The following is a 26,528-nucleotide window of genomic DNA, read 5'->3' as shown; positions in this document are numbered from 1 at the left end:
GCTCAGTTTTTGGACACTTGACTCAATGCTAGTGTTTTAGTTGAAACTGGTTCTGATAGAGTTGGAGAACATTAGAGGTGGAAGGGACCTAAGATGTCATCTTGTCTGATTTTTGCACTCTCTGTAGAGTACTTTATTTAGTATTCCCTAAGAGGTAATCTACCAGCCTCTGCTTAGTTATAATCAGCAATGGAGCTCCCAGTACTTAAAAGACACTAAAAGTTCTTACACAATAAGAATTTAAGTGAGACTTGGCCTTTTCCCCCAGAAGTGACATCGGGCCCAAGTGCTGGATAATTCACATTCAGAAGAAAAGCCTCTAAGAATTGGCCAGATTGCTTCTTTTGGGACAAGCCAGCTCTATCATAATCAACCCCACACACTCCCCACCCTCAGATTCTATAAGGAAATATCTGGAGAGAGCTAGAGCTTCTGTAATTTCTGTTTGTGCTGAAAAATTACTGCCACTCTCTCAGAAACTATTTAAAGTGGAATTTCATGATAAAGTATGCTAGCATCAAGAGTAGCCAAGCACTTCCTTCTTCTGCTTGCGAAGATGGAAACTCAGAAGCCCATCCCAGTGCTGATTAGCTCCCTTAGAGATAGCTTGCTGTGTGTACCCAGGGGTTTAGGAGCATTCATGAGAATAGAGACTGAGGCCTGCTTTTCATTTGTAGCTTTCTGAAGGAGGAAGACTTCCGGGAATAGCCTGGAGTGAGTAGAGACTGCTGCCACATGCCTGGGAAGGGTACGAGAGGTCCCCACTTATGGCTATCTGTTATTGAAGCACCTGAGATTCGAGATTCGTGTACTGTACTAGCAAACACATCTACTCCCCTTTATAAATGGTGGATCTCCAAATATTCACAAGCACCTATCCTCTCTTCTTTCTGTTTTCCATTCTCCAGATCCTCCAAAGACTTTAATGGTGGTGTAATCCAGGTTACTCTACTTTAAATAAGAACTAGCTTATAAAAACTTTTTTTCATAAAACGTGGTGTTCATAACATGATTGATATTTCAGAGTTGTTTTTGAGAAGAGAGAAAACAAGGCCATGCCCCATTTTCTTTACTTTTGATTTAATCAGAACCCTGTTATTTTCCTTGTGTGGCTTTTGGAGAAACTCAATCACATATTCCATTTGTTCTGAAGTAGGATCTGATAAATTATCTGAGACCCAAGATTTTCCATCTTGTACCTGGAAAGTATATTTTTTAAAATGAAAGTGCTTCCTATTTTTAATTTTCTTGTTGTATTTCCTTTTCTTGGATTCAAGCCCAGGGCAACAGTCTATTGAGATAATTTTGAATAATGAATCTCTTGTTTGTCTTCCCGGTTTTGTGCCAGCTGTAAGTTTATGTTTTCATCTAGCAGTTGACAAAAATGTGAGACTAGCATAGCCCAAAAGCCACTATCCTATTCATTCCTTTGAGAAATACCTGTTCCTAGTGAGGAAAATGAGTACAGATTGCTTATCCAGTTGCCAATCCATCTACTTGTACTCACATTCTCATATGTTCTGATTTCTCTAACTTGTGCATAAGGGTATCAGGAAATTTGGTTTTTGTTTCCTGGAGCCTTGCTTATAACCAACACTACTGTCCACACTATCCATTCACTCATAAATTACAAATATTTTTCTTTGCGTGTTAATTCAAAATATTGGTATTCCAACACATTTAAATAAATAGATAAGTGTGGTGAATAGTGTAACAAAACTCAGATACCTTCTTGCCTACTTGATCAAATTTTCACATGATATATTTGCTTTAGGAATGTTATTTAAAATAATTTTTCTTTTATTATTTGAGAGGGAGAGAGAGAAGAGACAGAGAGTGCCTATCCACTGATTCATTCCCTACATGACTGCAACAGCTGGAGCTGGGCCAGGGCTAGAGACAAGAAGGCAATCCAGGTCTCCTACATGATTGGCAGGAACTCTGTCACTGCTGCCTCTCATGGTTTGCATTGGCAGGAAACTGGACTCAAGAGCCAGAGCTGGAAATAGAACCCAGATACTCCAATGTGGAACCCAGGCATTTTAACTACTAGGTTAACTGTTCACTACCCTTAATTTTTTCTTTTTAAGAAATAAGATCACTAGTACATTTGAAGAACCCTTCTTTGCCATGATTTCAGAGTTTATTTTTTTAAAGATTTATTTATTTATTTGAAAGTCAGAGTTACACAGAGAGGGGAGAGGCAGAATGAGAAAGTGAGAGAGGTCTTCCATATGATGGTTCACTCCCCAATTGGCCGCAATGGCCGGAGCTGCGCCGATTGGAAGACGGGAGCCAGGAGCTACTTCTGAGTCTCCCACGCAAGTGCAGGGGCCCAATGACTTGGGCCGTCTTCTGCTGCTTTCCCAGGCCACAGCAGAGAACTGGATTGGAAGTGAAGCAGCCGGGTCTTGAACCGGCACCCATATGGGATGCTGGCACTTCCCGCCAGGGCATTAACCTGCCACGGCACAGTGCCAGCCCCGATTTCAGAGTTTATTATCCTCATGTGTAACTTATAACTTTGCTACAAAGGCATTGTATTCATAAATATTTTTTACCACTTTGCAACTGCTTCATTTTTTGGTAAATATTTTTTCAATTTCAGTTTATTTTATTTATTCAACAGGCAGAGCAACTGCTGCATTTGTTGCTCAATACATCAGTGCAGATTTCACAGGATTGCTGGGAAAAATTAAATTAAATATGCTGACAACATTAGAATGTGGTACACTCTGGTGAAATGCTCACTAAGGATTAATTTACTATATTATTAATCATTTATTTAAGGAGTGTCCCAGACAGAAAGTCTGCAAACGGCATGTATCTTTGGATAGTATTGATGACTTTAATAGATGTTTTTAAAAATATTTATTTATTTGAAAGTCACAGTTACAAAGAGAAGGAGAGGCAGAGAGAGAGGTCTTCCATCCAATGGTTCACTCCCCAGATGGCCGCAATGGCTGGAGCTGTGCCGATTCAAAACCAGGAGCCAGGAGCTTCTTTCGGGTCTCCCATGTGGATGCAGGGACCCAAGGACTTGGGCCATCTTCTACTGCTTTCCCAGGCCACAGCAGAAAGCTGGATCAGAAATGGAACAACCGGGTCTTGAACCTGGGATGTCGGCACTGCAGGTGGCATCTTTACCCACTTTACCCACTATGCCACAGTGCCAGTCCCAACTTTAATAGATTTTAACAGTTTGTAACGGTGATGAAAATCATCATAGATTATTTTTTCTTCTGTTCTTGATGCAAAACAATTATGATTTTTTTCATGGGAAGGTTTTCATAATGAATTCAATTTTTAATACCTACATAGCAATTCAATCTCATGTCACTTTTAGTAAATTGTATTTTTTCTAGAATTTTATGTATTTCACCTAAGTTGTTGGATTTTTTTGATAAAAAGTGGTTAATATTTCCTTATACATCTAATGCCTGTGGGACTTGTAATATTCTTCCCTCTTTAGTTTCTGATATGAGTTAATTCATATTCTGTCATCATTTTCTTGGTCACGAATTTTGCTGCTCTTTTCAAAGACTTAACTTTTAACATTTATATGTCTTTATTTTATGTATTTGAAAAGCAGAGAAAGAGTGATATCCCATCTGCTGGTTCACTCCTGAATAGCCAGGACTGAGCCAGGCTGAAGCCCAGAGCCAGGAACCCAATCCAGGTCTCCCAAGTGGGTGGCAGGCACCCAACTAATTGAGCTATCAGCTGCTACCTCCTGTGTATTGACAGGAACCTGGAATTAGGAGCAGAGCTGGGACCAGAACCCAAGCACTGTGATATAGGATGTGGACATCTCAAGAGGTGTCTTAACCATGGGCCAAATGCTCACTCCAAAGATTTAACTTTTATGTGTAACATTTTAAAATATTTTTTCATTGTTTAATTATATCAGTTTTTAAAAATGTTTTGTGATAACATATATTCAGTTTACACTATATTAAAAAGCTTAATGCTCTACTAAATAAAGAATTCAACAAGTAAAAAGTAAAAAGACCATAGTTCAGCTGGAATATAGGCAAGAGCTATAAACAAAAATTACATGAGAAGATGTCAGTTTCACTCATACAATAAACTTTAAGGTAGTCAAAGTTTTTATTTTTGAGTCGCACATAATAGTTGTGCATTATTAGGGAGTACAGTGTGTAATGATCACTGTTCCCAAATAGGAACATTAATTTGAGAAAAACATTCATAAAGAGTAGCATGCGTTATATAGTACTCCAAATATCTTTTCTTATGCCTTAAACAGGTATCTGATTTACCTAGCATGGTGATAAGCAGATATGTATACTGGAGACTTTTTGGCAAATCAAGTTCATATTTTTAAAACTCACGTGTGTCAAAATCACTCCTTTCTCATGCTCTGCAATCAAAGATTGCCCTGGCTGCTGAGTAGCAGAGTGACATTTTTGGTAATGGCTGGAGATTTGCAAATGGGCAAGGAGAACACATGTAGAAAGGGATAAACTGGTTCTATAGCTGTACTAATGTGGATAATAGTAATTGATGTTGTTGCCCTTTCCTTATTAAGGTTTGTAGTTTATCAGCTTGTGGAAAACTGAGAAAGAAAGAAGGTTTAAGAGACAATCTTGGCCGGCGCCGCGGCTCACTAGGCTAATCCTCCGCCTTGCGGCGCCGGCACACCGGGTTCTAGTCCCGGTCGGGCACTGATCCTGTCCCGGTTGCCCCTCTTCCAGGCCAGCTCTCTGCTGTGGCCAGGGAGTGCAGTGGAGGATGGCCCAGGCCCTTGGGCCCTGCACCCCATGGGAGACCAGGAGAAGCACCTGGCTCCTGCCATCGGATCGGCGCGGTGCGCCGGCCACAGCGCGCCTACCGCGGCGGCCATTGGAGGGTGAACCAACGGCAAAAGGAAGACCTTTCTCTCTCTGTCTCTCTCTCTCTGTCCACTCTGCCTGTCAAAAAAAAAAAAGAGACAATCTTTATATTTGCACAGATAAGTAGTTTTTACTGCTTGCTTCAGATTGGAAGCTATTTCTAGTGTTTCTAATTGTTCCCCAAGAGAACTAAAAGTAATTTGGACTCAGTATGCAGAATGAAATTGAATTTTCTCTAGGGAAAAATATTAAACATAAATTCAAAGCATCTTATATCAGGGTTATTATAATGGCAAACAGCTTCCATTATGTTTTGAGAAAATTAAGACAATAAATTCATGATTTTAGAATCTGTAAGAATTGGCTACTTTGAATTGGACCTCAGGACAAGCAGTTATCTCCTGTGAACATTTTCTGAGTTATAGACCTGGCTCCAAACAGCAAGATTAATTAAAGTGTGTGTGTATGTGTGTGCATACAGTATGATGAATATCTAGAATCTAGGAAAACTCACTACTTATTTGATTTCAAAGTTTTTTTATTTGTTTAAAAAAATCTAAATGGGCATTTGAGTTATTTTCATTGCCACTTATTAAAAGGATGGCAATACATTGAGTGCAGAATTTATTAACAAATTCCTTCTCTTTCCAAGTAAGAATGAATGGCCAAAAAAGATGCCAAATGTGCTGTGAAACTTGGTTAAATAGTCTGTGAGGAAAGGAAATTTCTGTGCACTTGCTTTCCTAATAATTTTCTAATTTTTTCTAATTTTCTAGTCCAATCAGAAGTAGTGTTTTGCTTGTGTATTTTTCAGCCTTACTATTGAAAAAAAAATTTTAACTACTGTTACCCTACTGTGCAATAGAACACCAGAAGGATCATTTTTACAATAAGAAAAAAATACTTTTAATTCAATAAAAGTAATCCTTTTTGAGGTTTAATTAATTATTTTATTTATAAGCATTCTTTTATTTTTGAGAAACTTAATTAACTCTGAAGAAGAACCCAAGAATGATACATGTTTTGAAAGCACTCAGGCATAACTATAGCTCATGAGACAAAAGAATATTCTCCACTTAATACACTAAAACTAAGTAAATCTTTGAGAACAGGTTTTACTATTAACTCTTGTAATCCAACTCTTTGAGGACAGAGTTCTTACATGGGAAGTTAGTGCACAGTGACTCTTGTTGTTAATTTAGCAATTAGCATTCTTATATATGATGTCAGTGATCACTGGAGGCACTTGACACGAGCTGCCTAGGCTATAAGCAAAGTGGAAGTTCTCTCCTCCCTTCAGAAAAAAGTATATCCTTCTTTGATGACTACTTCTTTCCACTGGGGTCTCACCCACAGAGGTCTTTCATGTAGGATACTTTTTGCCACAGTGTCTTGGCTTTCCAATCCTGAAATGCCCTCATGGGCTTTTCAGCCAGACATGAATGCATTAAGGACTGATTCGGAGGTCAGAGTGCTACTTAAAGTGATTGTCATTCTATGAGCCTGCTGTGTGGACTGCTTCCTGGGTTGGAACATTCATTCCCTTTTAATTATATCTATTATTATTACCAAATGCTTAATCCTATTTATATGATCATGTGAACACTTAATCTTCTCCATATGCTCACTTTAATACTTAAAATGCTATTTTTACCACCCAGCTTAAAGGGATTTGGGGTCACATGGCAAGTTTTAAAATTGTACCCTAGGGGCCGGTGCTGTGGTGCAGCAGGTTAATGCCCTGGCCTGAAGCGCTGGCATCCATATGGGCGCCGGTTCTAGTCCCAGTTGCTCCTCTTCCAATTCAGCCCTCTGCTATGGCCTGGGAAAGCAGTAGAGGATGGCCCAAGTCTTTGGGCCTCTGCACCCATGTGGGAGACCCAGAAGAAGCTCCTGGCTCCTGGCTTTGGATTGGCGCAGCTCCAGCCGTTGCGGCCATCTGGGAGTGGACCATCGGATGGAAGATCTCCCTTTCTGTGCCTCTCCCCTCTCTGTGTAACTCTGACTTTCAAATAAATAAATAAATAAATAAATCTTTTTTAAAAAAATAAATTGTACCCTTAGAAGTAAGTAGGAATGTATGCAGAACTATACAGTTTTACAGTTAAAACTTCATACATTTTACAATTACAACTTTAGGAACATGGTGATTCTTCCCACTGTGCTCATCCTGCTGCCCACATTCCACACACTTCATCCTACCTCTCTTATTTCCACTCATTTTTTACTGAGTTCTATTTTTAATTAACCTTGTACAGTATAATTATCTCTATGTTAAGTAAAGAGTTCAACAAATATTATGAAAAAAATACTGTTCCTCAACAATCAAGACAAGGGCTTTTCAAAGTATTGCTTCCCAAAGTGTCAATTTCACTTCTACAGATTGCCTTTTGGGTGCTCTATTAGTTATCACAGGTCAGGGAGAATATATGGTATTTGTCCCTTTGGGACTGGCTTATTTCACTAAGTATGATGTCTTCCATTTTCATCCATTTTGTTGCAAATGACTGGATTTCATATTTTACCACTGTGTAGTATTCCATAGAGTAAATCTCCCATAATTTCTCTATCCAGTCTTAAGTCGATGGGCATTTAGGTTGATTCCATATCTTAGCTATTGTGAATTGAGCTGCAATAAACATTGAGGTGCAGATAGCTCTTTTATTTGCCAATTTAATTTCCCTTGGGTAAATTCCCAAGAGTGGCATGACTGGATCATATGGTAGGTCTATTTTCAGATTTCTGAGGTATCTTCAAACTGTTTTCCTTAGTCGTTTTACCAGTTTACATTACCACCAACAGGAGATTAGGGCATCTTTTCCCCTACATCCTTGCCAGAATTTGTTGTTTATTGATTTCTGTATGAAAGCCATTCTAACTAGAGTGAGGTAAAACCTCATTGTGTTTTGATTTTCATTTCCCTGACAGCTAGCGATCCTGAATATTTTTCATGTATCTGTTGGCCATTTGGATTTTCTCTTTTGAAAAGGTCTGTTTAAGTCCTTTGCCCATTTAGTAATTGGGTAGTTTGTTGTTGAGTTTCATGATCTCTTTATATATTCTGTTTATTAATCCTTTATCAGTTGTATAGTTTGCAAATGATTTAATGATTTCTCCCAATCTGTCAGTTGCCTGTTCACTTTGCTGAGTGTTTATTTTGTAGTACAGAAGCTTATTGAAAATCTTTTTAAAGATACATTTGTTATCTTTCTGTCCTTTTTTTGAAGACCTCATATATATTTGCTATACTTTTCAAGGATTCATGTGTAACATGTGATTTGGTAGAATAAGATATGTAGCACTGATTTGCATGCCATGTGTTTTATTAGAAAATATATCTTTGTTATCAACTGAGTTATTCAACAGTCATTCATTGAAATCTGCTATATGCCAGGCATTAAAGAACAGTATAACATCTTTGTCTAACTTCTGTTCTATCAGGGATATCCATTGACATATGCTTCTTTTTAGCTAAAAGTAGAGTATCGGTTAGTTGATAAACTGGTAAGTTATAAACTGATTGAAAGTTATAGTTATTTTAAACTTTAGTTACTACAAATTTTACTGAATTTTGTTTTCTTCTTACCCTAATGGTGACTTAGATATTGTGTCATATTGACTTTACTCCAATATGAAGTTTCTCAAATCTCTCTTCTATGTTGCATGTCTTCTTTGTATACCATATTGCTTTCATCAACCTATAGACAGATGAATTTATTTGACTACTGATAATCCAAGAAAGAGGTGATAGATAGATAGATAGATAGATATACATATCTTATAGTAGACTAGAAACTCTAGGACTTTTTTTACTTTATAGGCTTAAACTTCTAACAACAATTACATTTAATATTTCTGTACTTAATATAGTACATATAGCTGCTATAGTAACCTCAACAATGGTCTATATGACTGTGTAATGGTATTTGTCAATATATAAGACAATATGAGGTCTGTAAAACTTGAGTGTGAATTCATATCCATTCCTCCTGAATTGATCTCATCTCCAAATATGCTGGACAAAAAGTGCTTCTGTGGTGGGGTTGGCATTGTGGCACATTGGGTTAAGCCACTGCCTGCAATGCCAGCATCCCATAATGGGTGCCAGTTCATGTCCTGGCTGCTCCACTTCCAATCCAGTGTCCTGCTAATGTGCCTGTGAAAGCAGTAGAAGATGGCCTGAGTCCTTGGAACCATGCATGCACCTGGGGGACCTGGATGGAGTGCCAGGCTCCTGGCTTCAGCCTGCCCCAGCCCTGGCCATTGTTGCCATTTGGGGAGTGAACCAGTGGATGGACGATCTCGCTGTCTTCATCTCTCCCTCTCTCTGTAACTCTACCTTTCAAATAAATAAATCCATATTTTTAAAAATATGCTTCCATAGTAATACAGATTTTTCATTCAGACATGGCATTTACATGCTGATTTTTTTCCCCTGGAGTTGGCGCCCACCAACCAATGGAAGTTACTTAGTGGTACTCAGTGGAAAGAAACACACTTGCCACACAGCTCCACATAGGAGTGTGTTATGAAGGCTGTGCTTGGATTTACTGGAACATGACAGTAATGCTTTTTTAGCTTCTTAGATTTCCTTCTGGAGCCTGTTTTTAAGCAATATGATATCTTTTTGATTCTTAACTCACATCTCTGTGAAGTAAGTAAACCTTAGTACTGTTGCTTAGAACTGGAGGCAACAGCGACTGGTGTTTTGGCACAGTGGGTTAAGCTGCCACCTGTAATACCAGTGTCTGATATCAGAATGCCCATTCAAGTCCTGATCCACCTTCCTTCTAATGCTCCTGAAAAGGCAGCAGATAATGGCCCAGTTGCTTGCTCCCCTGAGGCTTCAGCCCGGCCAAGCCTTGAGCTTGGCCCAAGGTGGTGAGTGGACCAACAGATGGAAGATATCTCTCTCTGCCCTTCAAATGAATGAGAATAAATCTCAAAACAAACAAACAAAAAATTGGTGGCAATGAGCAGGTACAATCACACACAGAAGGTGAACTGAGATCTTTGAAAGACTCAAGCCATTTACTGTCCATTTGTTTATTATCTATATCCTACCTATTTCTGAAAGGTTTTTGTGTTGCTTGCAACCATGGATACATATCAAACAAGACCATAAAATAGAATAAAGCAGTTGAATAAAGGGAAGGGAAGATGGATTTGAGGGAGAAATTATACTGATGACTAATGTGGCAGTTGAAAAGATTAGTGGAGGTGATGATGTGTCTATGGCTCAAGTACTGGCAAAGGGAAAAAACTGCACGAGGTTGTTTCAGTCATAGAGACTACTGGCCATGCAAAGTTCACTGTACATAATTGCATTTTTAAAGGGTTTGCTTTGCCTTGCTCTCACTAAGAATCTCCAGCAAGATGGAGGATCTTTGTCTTGGGGTTCTGTGTGGTCCCACTATCATTCTTCTGTTGTATAACCTGATATTGGGTCCTTTACATGATTCTAGGTACTTACTTCCTTGGTCTCAAAATCAAATGAAGGAATTTTGTTTTGTTTGTTTGTTTTTTTTGTTTTTTTTGTCTAGCTCAGTTCACCAATGCCACTTCTCTCTGCCTGAAGCAGGATGATAAGGAAGGAGTAGGACTAGTTGGTATGGCAGATAGAGGGGTCTGCCCCAACCCTCTTCTTTATGACCATTTATTGTGCCCTGGGAGGCAGTTCCCAGAAACCAGCCTAACACAGATACCACTCCCAGGTGCGTAGGTAGCATGACATCAGATATTTATATATGGAATACTCATATAGTGGAATAGACACTTAAGAAATTAGGGCTTCGTGGAAGGAAGGAAGAATTAGGTCCCCAAAGTACTCTGGGGAAATTTTCCAGATTCTTTTTGTAACTAGCACCAGGAAATTTTAAGGGTAGCAGACTCCGTTTTGATTCCTGTGGTAGAGCTGAGACCACTGCTAGGGAAATAATACTAATTATATTTATTGAGGCAGAAGAGCCTACTGTTTAAGACCAAGATCCTAGAGCAAGACTGCTGAAGTTTGAATCCCAGTTGTGTTAACTGAGTGATGTCTGAGAAGTTATTTAGTGTCTGCTTTCTCATCTGTATTATGAAGATAGTAATAGAATCTATTTATAGGATTGTTGTTAGAATTAAATGATTAGTGCTTGAAAGAATTCTTACAATATCCCCTTGACAATGAAGTAAGTGCAATCATTTTTTGAGCATTAAAAATGGATTGGAGGAAATCTTATCATCTAGATCCTTAGTCAAGAAATGGATATATGTTGGAGACAAAAAAGAGCAAAATCATTCAAGATCTCTGGGATTATAGAATATACAGTTATAATCACATTGTGTGGGTTGTGGATGATAGGACATAATATATTTTCTGACAGTTCTGAGAACTAAATAAGATATAAATGTGTACTGAGGGATAAGTCTCAATTTCTGACTAAACATCTGGTAAACTGGCAAATATTCAAGACAGATTCAAACCATAAGATCTTAGTCAATAGGATTTTAAAATGTGTTTTTATAGTACTATGGTTTCTTACTGGTTACATTCATGGAACAGGTTTTACTTTAGTGACCTGAGGAGAGGTTTATACATGTTTATTTTCTATTTGACATTTTGCCAGGGTAGGGAAGGAAACTATTTTTGAAACAACTTAATTATATTAACTAAAGGGTAATCTTTTTCACCTTTAAACATTCAATCTAATGAATATTTATTGAGTGCCTGGTAAGTATAGAAGTAGTGTACCTTGTTTTGTAAATGTGTATTTTTATTGTAGTAAAAAATGCATCTGGGCAACTATATACACATCATAGGGGTGAAGTTTGATGAATTATCAAGTAAACACACCCATGTAGCCCTCTGTCCATGTCAAGAAACGGAAGAGTATCAGCAACTCCAGAAGCCTCTTTATGTCCCTGTTCAGTCACTCCTTTCCCCTCTTACCCAAAATGTTACCACTATCCTGAAATCAGACTGCTAAGGCCATAGGTTAATTTTTCTGGTTTTTGTAAGTGTTCATTTATGTATTTGAAATATAGAGTGTATGTGTGTGTGTATTTGGTTTACTCCTCCAATGCCCACAACAATCAGGACTGGGCCAAGCCAAAGCCAGGAGCCTCAAAATCCATCTGTGTCTTCCACATGGGAGGCAGGAACCCAAGTACTCAGGCCATCCTCCACTGTTTCCCAGGAGCATTAGCAAGAAGCTGGATAAGAATCACAGAGTAGCTGGGAGTTGAACCAGGCACTCCAAGCATCTCAAGTGGTGGATGTATCTGCTGTGCCACAATGCCCAACCAATTTTAAAAAAATAATTTAAAAAAATTATGTAAGGGATGGGTGCTGTGGTGCAGCCAGTTAAAGCCCAGGCCTGCAGCACCAGCATTCGATATGGGCACCTGTTCAAGTCCTGGCTGCTCCACTTCGATCCAGCTCCCTGCTAATGCACCTAGGAAAGCAGTGGAAGATGGCCCAAGTACCTGGGCCCCTACGCCCATGTAGGAGACCTGGAAGAAGCTCCTGGCTCCTGGCTTTGGATTGGCTCAGCTCTGGCCGTTGCGGCTATTTGGGGAGTGAAACAGCAAATGGAAGACCTCTTTCTGTGTCTCTACCTCTCTCTGTAACTCTGTCTTTCAAATAAATAAAATAAATCTTTTAAAACATTATGTAGGCCGGCGCCGTGGCTCAACAGGCTAATTCTCCACCTAGCGGCGCCGGCACACTGGGTTCTAGTCCCAGTCGGGGCGCCGGATTCTCTCCCGGTTGCCCCTCTTCCAGGCCAGCTCTCTGCTGTGGCCAGGGAGTGCAGTGGAGGATGGCCCAGGTGCTTGGGCCCTGCACCCCATGGGAGACCAGGAGAAGCACCTGGCTCCTGCCTTTGGATCTGCGCGGTGCGCCGGCCACAGTGCACTGGCCGCTGTGGCCATTGGAGGGTGAACCAACGGCAAAAGGAAGACCTTTCTCTCTGTCTCTCTCTCTCACTGTCCACTCTGCCTGTCAAAAAACAAAACAAAACAAAACAAAAACAAAACCAAAACATTATGTAAATGTAGTCAGGGGTCTAGCTTTTTTCATCAAGACTGTTTGCTAGAATTACACATGTTGTGGCTTGTAGCAGTTTATTCTTTAGCATTGCCATCTTAGTATTCCGTTTTACAAATATACCATAATGTATTGAGACTTTCTACTCTTGATTAATATGTCATTTATTGTTAAATATGACTATTAAAAATAATATTTCTGTGAATCTCCTTACATGCAATGCCTTTTAGTGCATATACAAGGTACTTCAGAAAGCTTGAGAGTGGAGTTAAAAAATAGTGGGCATTTTCCTTAAACTTTTTCAAGACCCTTCATATATATGCAGTTCTGTTGTATATGTGCTCAGGATTAGAACTGCTGGGTCATAGGGATGCACATGGTTAGCTTCGCCAGAAACTGTAAAAATGCTCTTACCATTTCACACTACCAGAAACAGTGTCTTAGAGGTTCCAATTGTTCCACATCCTTGCCAACACTTGGTTTTGTGATTCAGTGGATTTATAGTAGTATCTCATTGTAGTTTGAAATTTCATTTCCTGATTACTAGTGAAGTTGATCTTTTCATGTCTTCAGTGGCCATTTTGTTATCTGTGCTTATATGTGTGTGTGGGAGGGGGTCTGTGTATAAGTGTGGTGAATGGGGGTGGCTGTGTGTGAAGTTGTTCAAGTCTTTCTGCCAATGTTAAGAACTGAGTTTTATTTACCATTTTGATCCCTGTTCATACTTTCTTGTATCTGTGCTTGCATGTGGAATCATTTCTCATGGTCCTTTAACTACCTTTAATGTCTGCTTTAGAGCAGATGTGTTAGTGACAAATCATCTCTCCTTATTTTTTGTCTTGCCCAAAAATGTCCTTCTCTTACCTTCATCTTTTGGTATAACAGTCTGTGTTAGAGAGATCACTTACTTCTCACCTTGAGGGAGTCACTCCTTTGGTCTTCTGGCTTCCATTAAGTCTGTTGAGATGCTGCTGTCTGCTGTTGTTATTATTGCTACTTTGAACTTAACCAGTTTGTTTCTACTTTTTAAGACTTTTCTTTGACCTTGGTTTCCATCAACTTTAACATGGTATGCTTAGATGTGGTTTTCGTCCCTTTTATCCTACTTGGGGTTTGTAGCAGTTCCTAAAACTGTGGCTTGATATTTTGGCAGTTTGGGGAAGTTCTCAACATTTATCACTTCAAATATTGCTTCTTCTAATCCACCCGCAACACACATACACACACACAAATACACACACACACATTTTCACTTTCCTGTAAAGTCTCGAGCTTTTTGTTTCTCCATCAGTATTTTCTCCAAGCCTTTCAGTTACTGCTAATTATCTTTATAGCTGTGCCTAATCTGCTATTAAACCCGTCTGTTGATTTCTCAATTATAAATGATGCTATTTTTCAGTTCTAAAATTTTCATTTGAGGTTTTAAAATAGTTTCCAGTCTCTGATAAATTACTTATATTGTCATTTAACTTCATTAACATATGAAAAGTTTTTGAGTCCATGTCAGAAATCTGTGTCTCCTATAGGTCTGTTTTTATTATCTATTATTATTCTTTCATTGTGGTCATTTTAAAAAATTTCATTGTTGGCATGCCATATTATTTTTACATTAATAACACATATTTGAATGAAGAAAAGTAGAGGTTATTTGAGCCTCAGAATGAGTTGTCTCTCCAGGAAGATTTTACTGTGTTTATGGCAGGCAGCTGGACTAGATGCAGCTCAACTTGATTCAGTCACAATTTGATTTGGGTGAAATCTGTGCTTAAGTCTTTGTGCAGGCTTAATCTATTTCAGTCACTGTTACTCCTAGTGTCCTTTGCGTTGCCACCAGGAAACCTTGGTTGTATGCCAGGGTCTTTATGGAACCTGAATGTCAGTATTTGCTCCCACACCTACTAGCTTTGAGAAACTGCTGAAAGTTATGTTAAGATTCTTAGTCCCTTAGTACCTGCTTATATTTGGGCACATTTCTTGAGAGACTGAAAAACATCTTTAGAATTTTCTCTGGGAACATTTCTTCTTTCTGAGATCTTAGCCCCAGGAGTACCCACTTCTGTGGTAGCTCTCTAATGCTTTTTGAACAAATGTTTGTATCCAGTTGTTCTTGGTAGAAATATTGGACCAAAACAAGCTAATCTGCCATAGCCAGCGTGGAAATTGTTTTTTGCTTTTTCATGCTTTTATTAAGGGAATTAAAAAATACTGAGAAGACAGAATTACCCTTATTTTCATCTTAAGTGCTCATTGATGACTTTGGATAAGGTTCATATTATATTATGTAATATTATTAGTCTATGCAGACATGACCTTTGAATTCTGGAAAACATTTTGGTATATCAAAAGACAATATGAAGTCTATTATGAGTTTGGTTCATTGCTAAGAACCAAAAGCAACCAAGGAAGATATATAAACTGCCAGTAAATACCAGAAAATATTCTGGAAATTATTAGTCACCAGAGAAATGCATGCAAATATATATCACAGCACACAACTTTACACCCATCTGAATGCTAGAATCAAGAAATTTAGATAATAACAAATGTTGATGAGAATAGGGAGTAATTGGAATCCTCATATACTGTTGGTGGGAGTATAAAATGCTGCAGCTGCTTTGGAAATCAGGTAAAACTAGATTTATCATGTGTCTCAGCAACTGTACTCTTATAAACCCAAGAGAAAAGAACAATATGTTTACACAAAAGCTTGTACACAAATGTTCATAGCAGAACTATTTACAATAACCAAAAGGTAGACACAACTCAAATGGTCATCAACTGATAACTGGGTAAGCAGAGTCTTGTATATCCATACAATGAAATATTACCTGGCCATAGAAATGAATTAATAAAGGACTGTATGCTATAACATAGATGAACCTTATATTATCTCATTCATCTTAAAGTCCAGAATAGAGAAACCTGTAGATATGGAAGGTAGATTAATGGTCATATAAGGCTGTGTGCATGAGGGTGGAGGGGTAATAGCTATAGAATGCAGTGTTTTGTTTTGAGGTGATGAAAATGTACTAAAATTAACTGTGGTGATGGTTGCACATATCTGTGAATATTATAAAAAAATTGTTTACTTTAAATATATTTGAATTAGATCTCAATAAAAGTGTTAAGAAAGCTAAAAGCAGTATTTGTACTAGCACCTGGGAGGAACCGTGAGCAGATATGGATGTAAGCTGAAGGTAATAATGATCTCTCTTGTTCTCAACCTCTTCATCAGTATTTTGCTGGCCAACTGTCAGAGCCAAGGGTAGAAATTAAAGCTGAATAACACTGGGTACTAGAGTAAGTATTCAAAACTAATTCCAAGAAGTAATCTGTGGAATCGAGCAAGGCCAGTTACTGACTGGCCAGGAAGACCTGACACTGCCAAGATAATTGGGATAACTCCTGATTGGTCCCCATGTCCTGAAGCAGTGCTTAGCTTTCATAGTTACTCTTGTCATCAGAGAATACTGCATTGTTCATATATGAAGATTATTTAAGAAGTTCATGGAACATGCCTATTATGAGAAAACTATGCATGAATTTCAGTTTTATTTTGTACCAAGATAAATTTATCTTTTAATTGCATTTTCCCACAAACTTTTTGTATTCTTGTATCTCCCTGTTTTGGAGCCCTCTCATTTACCTCAAGAAGCATTTTTAGGGTACAGACTTAAATCTCAAAGAGTTTTTCTAATTTGGATCCTACTTCTCAGAAAATTGTGGAAATAGGTGCAACTTTGTGATTGAGAAAGGCATATGGAGAATAGATGAATTTGCATTGGATGCCCATAACCCCAGGAGTCACCATGGTAACAGGCTTTAAACATTCTCTTTGTTTGCACCAATCATGTCTGTGGCAGTGTTCCTCATTCAATGGTGAAAAAAGGCAATTCATAGTTCTTTTTTTATTAATGTATTCATTATAAATATATTGATTACCTTCTTTGTGCCATTCATTGTGCTAGGTACTAGTAGTACTTAGAGCAGTACTTCTTAAACTTTAATGTGCATACAAGTCCCCTGGAAAATACAAATTCAAATTCAGTGGAACTGGGGTAGGGCAATTGTAACAAACTCCCCACCAGTGCCAAAGCTGCTGGTCTTTGGGTCGTGCTGAGTAGCAAGAGTTTAAAGATATGGTTGGTTGTACTGAGACGAAGGTGAAGAGTCCTAGCTAAGACAGGTTTCTAAAGAGGATGATCTGGGATGATAATGTCAGAAGCTGCTAAAGGAAATGCAAGAGTATATTTTTCGAGAAATACAAGTTTTATTTTGTCCATTTTTTTGAGACATCTTTGGACTGTCTGGGAAAAGTAATCTGGTAGACACTGGGATAAAAGGAGAAAATGAAATCATTATTCCTGAGTGGGAAGAGAAAGATGTGCCTCTGTAGGCACTGCAAGGAGGCTGCCATGAAAATTGAGAGGATAATTAGAAAAAAATGACCTGATCACGACTACAACGAGAGTTGCAAGAAGCTGGGAATGAACAACATCAAATGTTGTAGAGATGAAGGACAACCAAAGCCAGAATGCAGAATTCAAGGAGTTGAGGATTAGGAAGTGTTTGTTAGAGGATCAAAAGGCATCAGAGTGTAGTAGTAAATTAAAGTAAGTGCAGGGTAAAAAAAAGACTTCTTTCTCTTTTCTGCATCCTTCCTTCCCTCCTCCCTTTTTCCCCTCTCTGTTTCTTTCTTCCTTTTTCTCCCTCCTTTCTACCTTAATTATTATACAAATTTTCCAGCCTACAAAATGATTGAAAATATATTAAAATGAACCTACATCTATCCATCATGAAAATCATGTGTGCTCTTGCCAGCAAAGTATATTATTTTAGATGCAGCTGACTTAGAGCAGATTCATACACTCAGGTAAAAGAGCCAAAAATGAGGAAGATGGTGAAAATTAATTTTTAAAAGACTTATTTATTTATTTGGATGCAGAGTGACACAGAGAGAAGGAGAGACAGAGAAAGAGATACTCTATCCTCTGATTCACTTCCCAAATGCTTGCAAAGCCAGGAGCCAGTGACTCCATCTGAGTCTTGCACTACCTCTCAGAAATCTGGTTAAAATAGCAATTTTCAGGAGCTTACTGTGCTAACTTCCTGTAATTTCCCTAGACCACTATAATATGTATCACTTTAGGTTGCCTCAGTTTCCCCCTTGAAGTCATTCACTAATTTTTAAAAAATATTTATTATTTGAAAGTCAGAGTTATATAGAGAGAAAGAGAGTAAGAGAGATAGAGATAGAGATAGAGAGAGAGAGAGAGAGAGAACTTCCATCCATTGGTTCACTCCCCAGATTGCCACAATGGCCAGGAGACAGGAGCTTCATTCAGGTCTCCCACATAGGTGGCAGGGGCCCACACAATTGAATCATCTTCCATTGCTTCTCCCAGGCTATTAGCAGGGAGCTGGATTGGAAGTGGAGCAGCCAGGACTCAAACCAGTGCTCATGTGGGAGGCCAGCTTTGCAGGCAACAGCTTAACCCCCTGCACCACAAAGCTAGCCCCATTCACTAATTTTTTACAAAAGTCCATTCCACCCACCCAAGTATTTCCCAAGTTCAGACATTTTACTGAAGAGTCAGACTGCAGAGCATCCTTTTTAGCTTTACCTGAAGTGATGTCTCACCTTCTAATAAAAGATGAAAACAGCAAAATGTACCCCCACCCAACACACACATCTAGGAAATGAGAATAGGATTATTAGGAGATGTGAAACTTCTGTGAAGTGCCACTTAAACAGGCAGGGTTGCTAACTGATCCACTTTTGTGTTGACACTGGGAAAATAAGTTTGGGAAGGGGTATCAGGAAACTTTAATTCTGAATAAACAGGCATTTGCATGAGCATCATTCTGGTCATTAGATAACAGCTTAATTCTAGAGGTAGAAATGTATACTGCAAGCATTTTATACAGGCCACTCGTCTCTCGAATGTTATCTCCCCACCTGGGCCCATTTCTGTCTGTGGCATTTTGCAGTGAGTACCCAACAGTTGGACTGATGTGATTGAATTCAGGTAATTTCTCTGCATTTTCAGAAGACGTCTGTGTTTGATTACTACTAAGCACCAGTTGGATGATAATTGCCTAGCTCTCTTTATTGAAAAAGATGTGATTTGGAAACAGTTGGACTAATAGAAGAAAAATGGATAGATCCTGGAAAAATTTGGGGGTTTATGTTATTATAAAAAGCAATAAATATATAAATACTATACATACATTACTACACAATTTACACTCTAATGATATTTATTTAACTCGTGTTATACATTTGAAGTATCTTTTGTTATTTTTTATCACTTGGAGAAAATATAAGGACTAAAAGAAAAAGACTCAGTTCTGGATCCTTAGGGTGTGATAACTTGTAAGTATACCACTAATACGTTCTGGTTTAGAAAGATCTACTAAATTAGCCTCTTTAAAAAATATAACTCAATCCAGTTACTTCTCAGTCTACTCTGATGGTGGTGTTTCTATCTTTTAAATTTGATGACTATGCACTGTACTTTCTAGTGACTGATACCAATAATTTAGGTCAGTGCCAAAAGACTATGAGAAAAGTTGATAATTTGAGTAACACTGAGCAAATAAACACCAAATTGTCAGATATGCTCACCAAATATAGGTGGTTTTTCCATTGATTCAGAACTTAAATAAGAAGAAAACCTCCTTTATTCACATGCATTTTATATTACACATTTAGGTAGAGACAGTTATGTTATGTGGACAGAATTACATTAGATTGCATTTTAAGAAGTGGGCATGGATAAAGCTGCAATAATCAAAGACAGTGTAGTATTGGCAAAGGAGTAGATTAGTGGAACAGAATACAGAGCTCAGAATAGATTCACAAAAATATAGTCAGCTGATCTTTGACAAAGAAGCAAAGGAAATACAGTGCAGAAATAGATGGTGCTAGAACAACTAAATATCTCCATGCAAAAATGTAAAATATACCAAAATGTCTTTCAGTAGGTGAATGAACAAATAAGCTGTGATACATCTAGGTACTGGGATATTACTTGAAACTAAAAATAAATGAGCTATGAAATGCATATTTTAAGTGAAAGAAAGTAACGAAGATCCTACATACTGTGTGATTCCAATTATATGACATCCTGGATAAGGTGAAACTGTGGAGACAGTCAGTGGTTGCTAGGGGTTAAGGAGGATGGATAAATAGGAAGAACATAGAGGATTTTTAGGGCAGTGAAAAAGTGATATTCATATGATATATGTCATATCATACACTTGTCCAAACCCATAGAATGTTACCCATCAGGCATGAACCTTAATGAAAAATATAGACTTTAGGTGATAATGTGTCAATGAAGGACATTAGGTGATTATGATGTGTCAGTGCAGATTCAACTATTGTAATAAATATGGCACTCCACTGTGGGATGTTGATACTGGGGGAGGCTATGTATGTGTGGGATCTGGGTACATCTCTACCTTCTGCTCAATCTTGCTGTAAGCTTAAAACTGCTCTAAAAATAAAGTATAATAAAAGAAATAAACATAATTGAAGATAATTGTAAAAAAGAAGCAGGCATGAGAGGTATATCTTTTCAATTTTATGAATGGGAAAGCAGAACTGAGTGTAAATTTGTGAAGCAAGAGTAGAAGTAGATTCTTAGTTCTTAATTCAAAGCTCAGCCTCCCATCCATCCTTGTGACAATATGTGGAAGTGTTGGCAGCCTACAGTAGGTGGTTATATTTTAGTTTCAACCACACAGTTTGTGCTCATGGATTGGCAGCATATTTGTTAGATAGTAGAACTCAAGGCCAACAATATTGTGCTCAGGAACCTATTACTATGCTCAGTTTAAAGGAGCCACATCTTGTCTCCCCAAACTGTTGCTGTTTTTATGTGGATAAATGTATTAGTTGTAAGTCATTTTTAAGAAATTTAAACCATAGAGTTGAGACTTCTTCAAATACTATGGCCTTTCGGTTCAAGACAGATGGACTGTTAGTAACCGGTTCTCATTTCTTCTACTCTCTGCAGGATTTAAGAATGCAACCAAAGTTAGCATTCTAGTCAATAAGTAAGTTTTAAAGGTCCCGCAAATAGAGGGTAAATAATGATAAATTTAGTATTTAGTGTGTTTTCTTTGTGTATACACTGCTGATAATTGTTGATGGACATCAAGAGAAAATATTGGGCATGGTCAGTCTTGACTGCCTTGGAGCTTATGTGCCAGTGGAGGAAACAAAACTTACCATGGGAAGAACTCTATGTATTCAACAGACCAAGACGGAATCAGGAATGGGTTTTAGTTTGAGTTGCCCCTGAAGCAGATCCTAAAAGAAGGATTTGAGTGCATATATTTTGAGGGAAGGTTTAGGAAGCATAGGAAAAAAGAAGAGGCAGAGAAGAGAGGGCAGCCAACAAAGGGAACATTGTTAGACAACTATCAAAGTATGTGATTAGAAGTTAATCCTATGAGGAAACACTGGAGAATGGTCTGGAACACATGCCTCAAAGGTTCTACCCAAGGGATGGGGGAGCTAAGATAGTTATTGGGTCTGGGTTTGGGATATTGAGGGATCTCTTAGGGTTATTAATTCCCCAGCAGTTGGGTCTGCTAGGTCTCTGGGCAGAGCTGCCTTCCCTTAGTTCTGGATAACGTCCTCAGGCACATTAGGTATATATGGACTGCTGGAAGTCAGCCTGTGCATGTAAAACTGTAGGGTTCAAAGACTATGGGTGGGGCCCTGACAGTATGCTGCAATAGGATTCCTGGTGGAGGTGAGACTTGACAGTGCTCTTTCTCTTCTCTCCCCAGGCTTCTTAATGACCCTATCCCTGCTGTCCATTGTGTACGGAGCCTTGCGCTGCAACATCCTAGCCATCAAAATCAAATATGATGAGTACGAGGTCAAAGTGAAGCCTCTGGCCTATGTCTGTATCTTCCTCTGGAGGAGCTTTGAGATTGCTACTCGAGTCACAGTCCTGGTCCTCTTTACCTCTGTCCTGAAGACCTGGGTGGTGGTCGTCATACTCCTCAACTTCTTCAGCTTCTTCTTGTACCCCTGGATCCTCTTCTGGTGCAGTGGCTCCCCATTCCCTGAGAACATAGAGAAGGCCCTCAGTCGTGTGGGCACCACTATTGTGCTCTGCTTCCTGACTTTACTGTATACTGGTATCAACATGTTCTGCTGGTCCGCTGTACAGCTGAAAATCGACAACCCTGAGCTCATCAGCAAGTCTCAGAATTGGTACCGGCTACTGGTGTACTACATGATGAGATTCATTGAGAATGCCACCCTGCTCCTCCTGTGGTATTTTTTCAAGACCGACATCTACATGTATGTGTGTGCACCTCTGTTGGTTCTGCAGCTCCTCGTTGGGTACTGCACAGCCATTCTTTTCATGCTCGTGTTCTATCAGTTCTTCCACCCTTGTAAAAAGCTCTTTTCCTCTAGTGTTTCTGAAAGCTTTGTGGCATGGATCAGGTGTGTCTGCTGGGCTTGCAGACGGCAGAAATCCCCTGAGCCAGTAGGAAAGTCAGACACAAAGTCATCTAGTAACAGGCGTGAGACACCTTCTAGCAGTAAAGTAAGTCTTGAGCCCAGTCAGATGTTGGAAGCTGATGATCTCTGCTCTGCTTAATGTGACCTGAGGTCTCTCAGGGCACAGGCATATTGTTTTCTGGGTTGATACCTGTTATTCATAGAAGTAATGAGACCTACACAGGGAGCAAGGCAGGAAGTCAGCTGTCAACTCCTTGTGAGCTGCTGCTCTTTATAGAGCTTTTGGGTATGTGGGAACTATGGGGAGAGGCCAAGAAAACTTCTGAGTGTTGAAGAGGCAGCCCGGGTCACCACAGTTCCCAGGTTAGACTCTGTTTTTCCAGGCATTACTGGCCTTTTTACTGATAAGACACCCCTGAAGTTGTATTGGGAAGGTTAGCTACATCAGGTAGAATAAGGAGAAGAGCTTTCCCTTGTTTTCTGGATTGTTGGTCTGGGTAGCCTGACGATTTATCTTCTCTGAGCATAGTTTTTACCCAAAAGCTGTACTGATAACCAGAGGTTACTGGGGTTTTTCTGTCAGCAACATTATTATTCCTGTTCAGGGAGTATTGTTCAGGTTTGAGTTTTGAATAAATGTTCCATTTTCATGTCATTAGGGCTTTTTGTACATAGCCAACTCTAGCCACCCTGCAATGCAGATCCTAGATTTTGAAACTTTTTTCCCCTAGGATCCATGACTGTAAAATTTAATTCGGAACTAGGTTATAAAACCTCCATATTTTGAAGAATTTCTAGATGGGGGGCGGCGAGTTGTTGAAACATCTGCATGATGGAGGCTTGTGTAAGTAGAATACTTACCTTTTCAGGATGGTGAAAGATAATTTGCAAGAAGGTAGGCTTAAGCCTCACCAAGATTGAGTGCTGTCGTGTGATTCTCTAATAGAGTTAAATAGGAAAGAAGAAAATAAGACTCATAGTCTTCATCCCTGCCTCCTCACTCCTTACCTGCTAGGTGAGTTTTAGACAACAGTTGCCTTGGTTAACTTGTATTTTTCTGGAAACGCCACAGAAATATTTCACCCAGTGAGGCATGCGGGTATATGGGCATTTGGATTTTCAGTATTTGAAGAAAAATGACTTTTCTCACTACCACTCATAGTTACAGATTGATTTCAGAAACTTTTCTTTAAAGTATAGAAGAGATGAAACGAACAGAAATTTTTTTATCTTTCATTGAATATATTTTGATTTGGCATAATTATGAGTTAATGTGAACTAGATTTCCAATTTTAGCCTCCTATACTTTTTATCTTCTGTGGCATTTCTCCTTCACTCTGCAATGCTGTTTGTTTCATGAAAAAAAAATTGGATAGCATACCCTCAATTGTCTTAGAAATAAATGCCTGGATCCAGTGCCAATATTTCTACAATTAAAATCTGGACAACAAAATACCTAGAAAGAGTTGACCATAAAAATAATACCAGTTGAGAATAAGGATTGGAGTAAAATCTCAACAATCTACAAAGGGGCCACTCTTACCAAATGGAATAGGGATTCACTTCCCTGACCATAGTAGTCCACAAAACTTTTTTTTTGAATGGACTTCACAGTTATAGTTTTCCTTTGCAATTCTTCATGGTGTCAAATTTATTAGTGATTTCATACACGGAAATGAGTGTGCAATTTGGTAATCAATTTCCACTATATATTAAGGGGTCAATGAAGTAGTAAATATTCTTTCACAGGGCATACATATTGTTTACTCTTTTTATACAGTTCCATAGAAATATATCAATAAATGCCTAAACTGTAGAGCATCAATTTTACTTTTATGAGATAGTTTTCTCATTTTAAATTCTCTTGGTTTATCTATATTTGTGGTTTGACTTTGAGAACATGCCCAGGAAACAGATCCTTTTTTGGTTTATTATTAACCAAGTAAAAATAAAACTTAAGATTGTCTTTGTTCTCCCTGTTAGCACACCATCTACCACTTGGCCATTTTTAATAGGCCTCAATAAACTATGTGCTTATATAATCAAAAGAATACTTCATACAATGTGTACTTCCATGGGCATGTTGTGCATAGGTAAATACACATTTATAATACACAACACCACCCTTGAAAATACATACCAACTGTGAATAACAGAAAGCTAAGCTATTCAAGCATCCTTTTGTGGTTAGTCCCAAATAATGATTAGAACACTAAGGTCATTCCTAAGTCATTCCAAGTGTTTGTATCAAACCAGTTCGTGGTGTTCATTGACACCATATATTTTCCAGCTCTTTTGTGAGGTAGACATTCTCACCTGGAAGCTTTAAAATGGCTGATGTTAGAGGTGAAGGTGCCCTTTATCCACCTGAAATGTCTGCAAGCTATGCCTTGGGGTTCAGAAGTCCAGACAGCCACTGGCCTGTCACTGGCTGTGCTTGCTCAGAATTAGACAGGGATGGAGAGGCTGGTGTTTCCCAGTCTTGGAAGCCTGTCTCAAAAACCATTAGAAAATCTTAACTTATAAATACATTTGAAATCACTTTAATTCAGAGATCTGTATTGACCCAAACCAAGCTAACAGTGATTTCTGCAAGAGTCACAAATCCCAGTTAACACATTTATAAGGACAGAGGCTTCATAACCACATTGAATGTTTTGTCAGTTTTAACCTTTGATTTCCAGGTACCTCAGCTTTGGGGATATGCATGGCCATTCACTTAGGGGGACAGAAATCACTGCTATTTTTTCTGCATGGTGAAAATATAAGTTATGGTGAACTGAGAATTTTTATTTTTATATTATTTATGTTAATATCTCTGAAATGGCAGACTTACAGTTCACACTGTGGGGCGGTGTTGTCCAAAACACATAAGCAAACCAGAAAATGTTTTCATGTGTTGGGAATTAAAAATTTGTCTTTCAGTTATAATTTCAGTTTGTAAAACTCTAAATGCTTTGTCTTTAAATCTCATGCCATAACTCATCAGGACAGTTGTTGCAACTGAATCACTGTCATTTGGCTGGATAAGGATGAAGTATTTCCTAAAAATATACCAAAATAAGATCACCAAACATGTTCGACTTTCTCTTGTCAATACTGGAGACATCCCACTATAGCGATTGGGATCTCCCAGTCCAGCCCTTTGGGTTACTTAATTCCTTTATGCTTTCATTTGCTCACCTACTAAATTTCGATGCTATACCTGCCCAGCCTACCTCACAAGGTTGTCAGAAAAATCAAATTAAATTGTAACTGTGAAGATGCTTTGAAAATACTTCTAAAGTGCCATGCACATTTAAAGAGTTGTTATAGTTATTCAAATCCATAAGCAGGTTGTTATTTTTTTACTGTTTGAAGGAAATAAGAAGTGCCATCCACAGTGAGTGTCTTGAGTGGGCCTTTGGCCTTCTGAACAAGTGCTCTTTCATTTACCACCAGTTACTCACAGAAATTATCACCAAAATGTATGGCATATGGAGAAAAATGACCCACTGAGTCTGAGAAAAAGCTTCTGAAGGCAAACGAATTTATCATTTTGGTATCATCTTTCACAAAGGATGTAGCAGCATCTTTTGATATTTATGTTACAACATGAATGCCTAATTCAAGGCACTGAATGTAAGTTTAATCTTTTCAGTCTTGCAAATGGGAAAATAAGCATTAGATTCCATCATCAAATACAGCATTTCTCTGGAAGCCACCTTACAGCATTAGTGCCATGGTTAAGAGTGTATATGCCAGTATTTCTCAGCCAATACATTGTGGATGTGAACGTTTGTGGACTGTTTCTCTGCAGTCATTGATTCAAATATTTTGTTTCTTCATTTAATAAATTAATTTTTCAATTTCTCCTTGTATTTCATTTCTTATACAGTATTTAATGGCTTTTGTACTCGGTGACTGTTTTAAAAACAAATTTGAAAGTGGTTTGGCTTTGATAATTATAGTCTTACAACCTCACCTGGAAATTCCTTATATAGGATGAAAAATTTGAGAGTGCTGGGATTCAGCAACAGTCTATCTAAACTCCTCTGATTGTTTTAAAATCATTTACTCTGTGAAAGCTGCACTGCAGGATACTGTAAGATTCTGTTTGGTTATCTAACAGCTGCTATGTGTGATACAGAAAAAAAAGTGATATACATCT

The 26,528-nt window shown here is 38.4% G+C and overlaps 1 protein-coding gene across 1 annotated transcript in view; it reads left to right on the top strand.

Moving 5' to 3' along the window:
• The window catches only part of XK (X-linked Kx blood group antigen, Kell and VPS13A binding protein), a 53,246-nt gene extending 27,088 nt beyond the window's left edge, over nucleotides 1-26,158 (top strand). The window contains exon 3 of the mRNA XM_062183827.1: nucleotides 21,691-26,158. Within this exon, the coding sequence (XP_062039811.1) occupies nucleotides 21,691-22,517 (827 nt within the window). The 3' untranslated portion in view covers nucleotides 22,518-26,158. The remainder of the gene's footprint in view (nucleotides 1-21,690) is intronic.
• Nucleotides 26,159-26,528: the final 370 nt, after the last annotated feature.

This window comes from Lepus europaeus, chromosome X (genome assembly GCF_033115175.1).
Source record: "Lepus europaeus isolate LE1 chromosome X, mLepTim1.pri, whole genome shotgun sequence".
Taxonomy (NCBI): domain Eukaryota; kingdom Metazoa; phylum Chordata; class Mammalia; order Lagomorpha; family Leporidae; genus Lepus; species Lepus europaeus.
The sequence above is the reverse complement of the archived record's forward strand: the minus strand, read 5'-3'. Positions and strand labels throughout refer to the sequence as shown.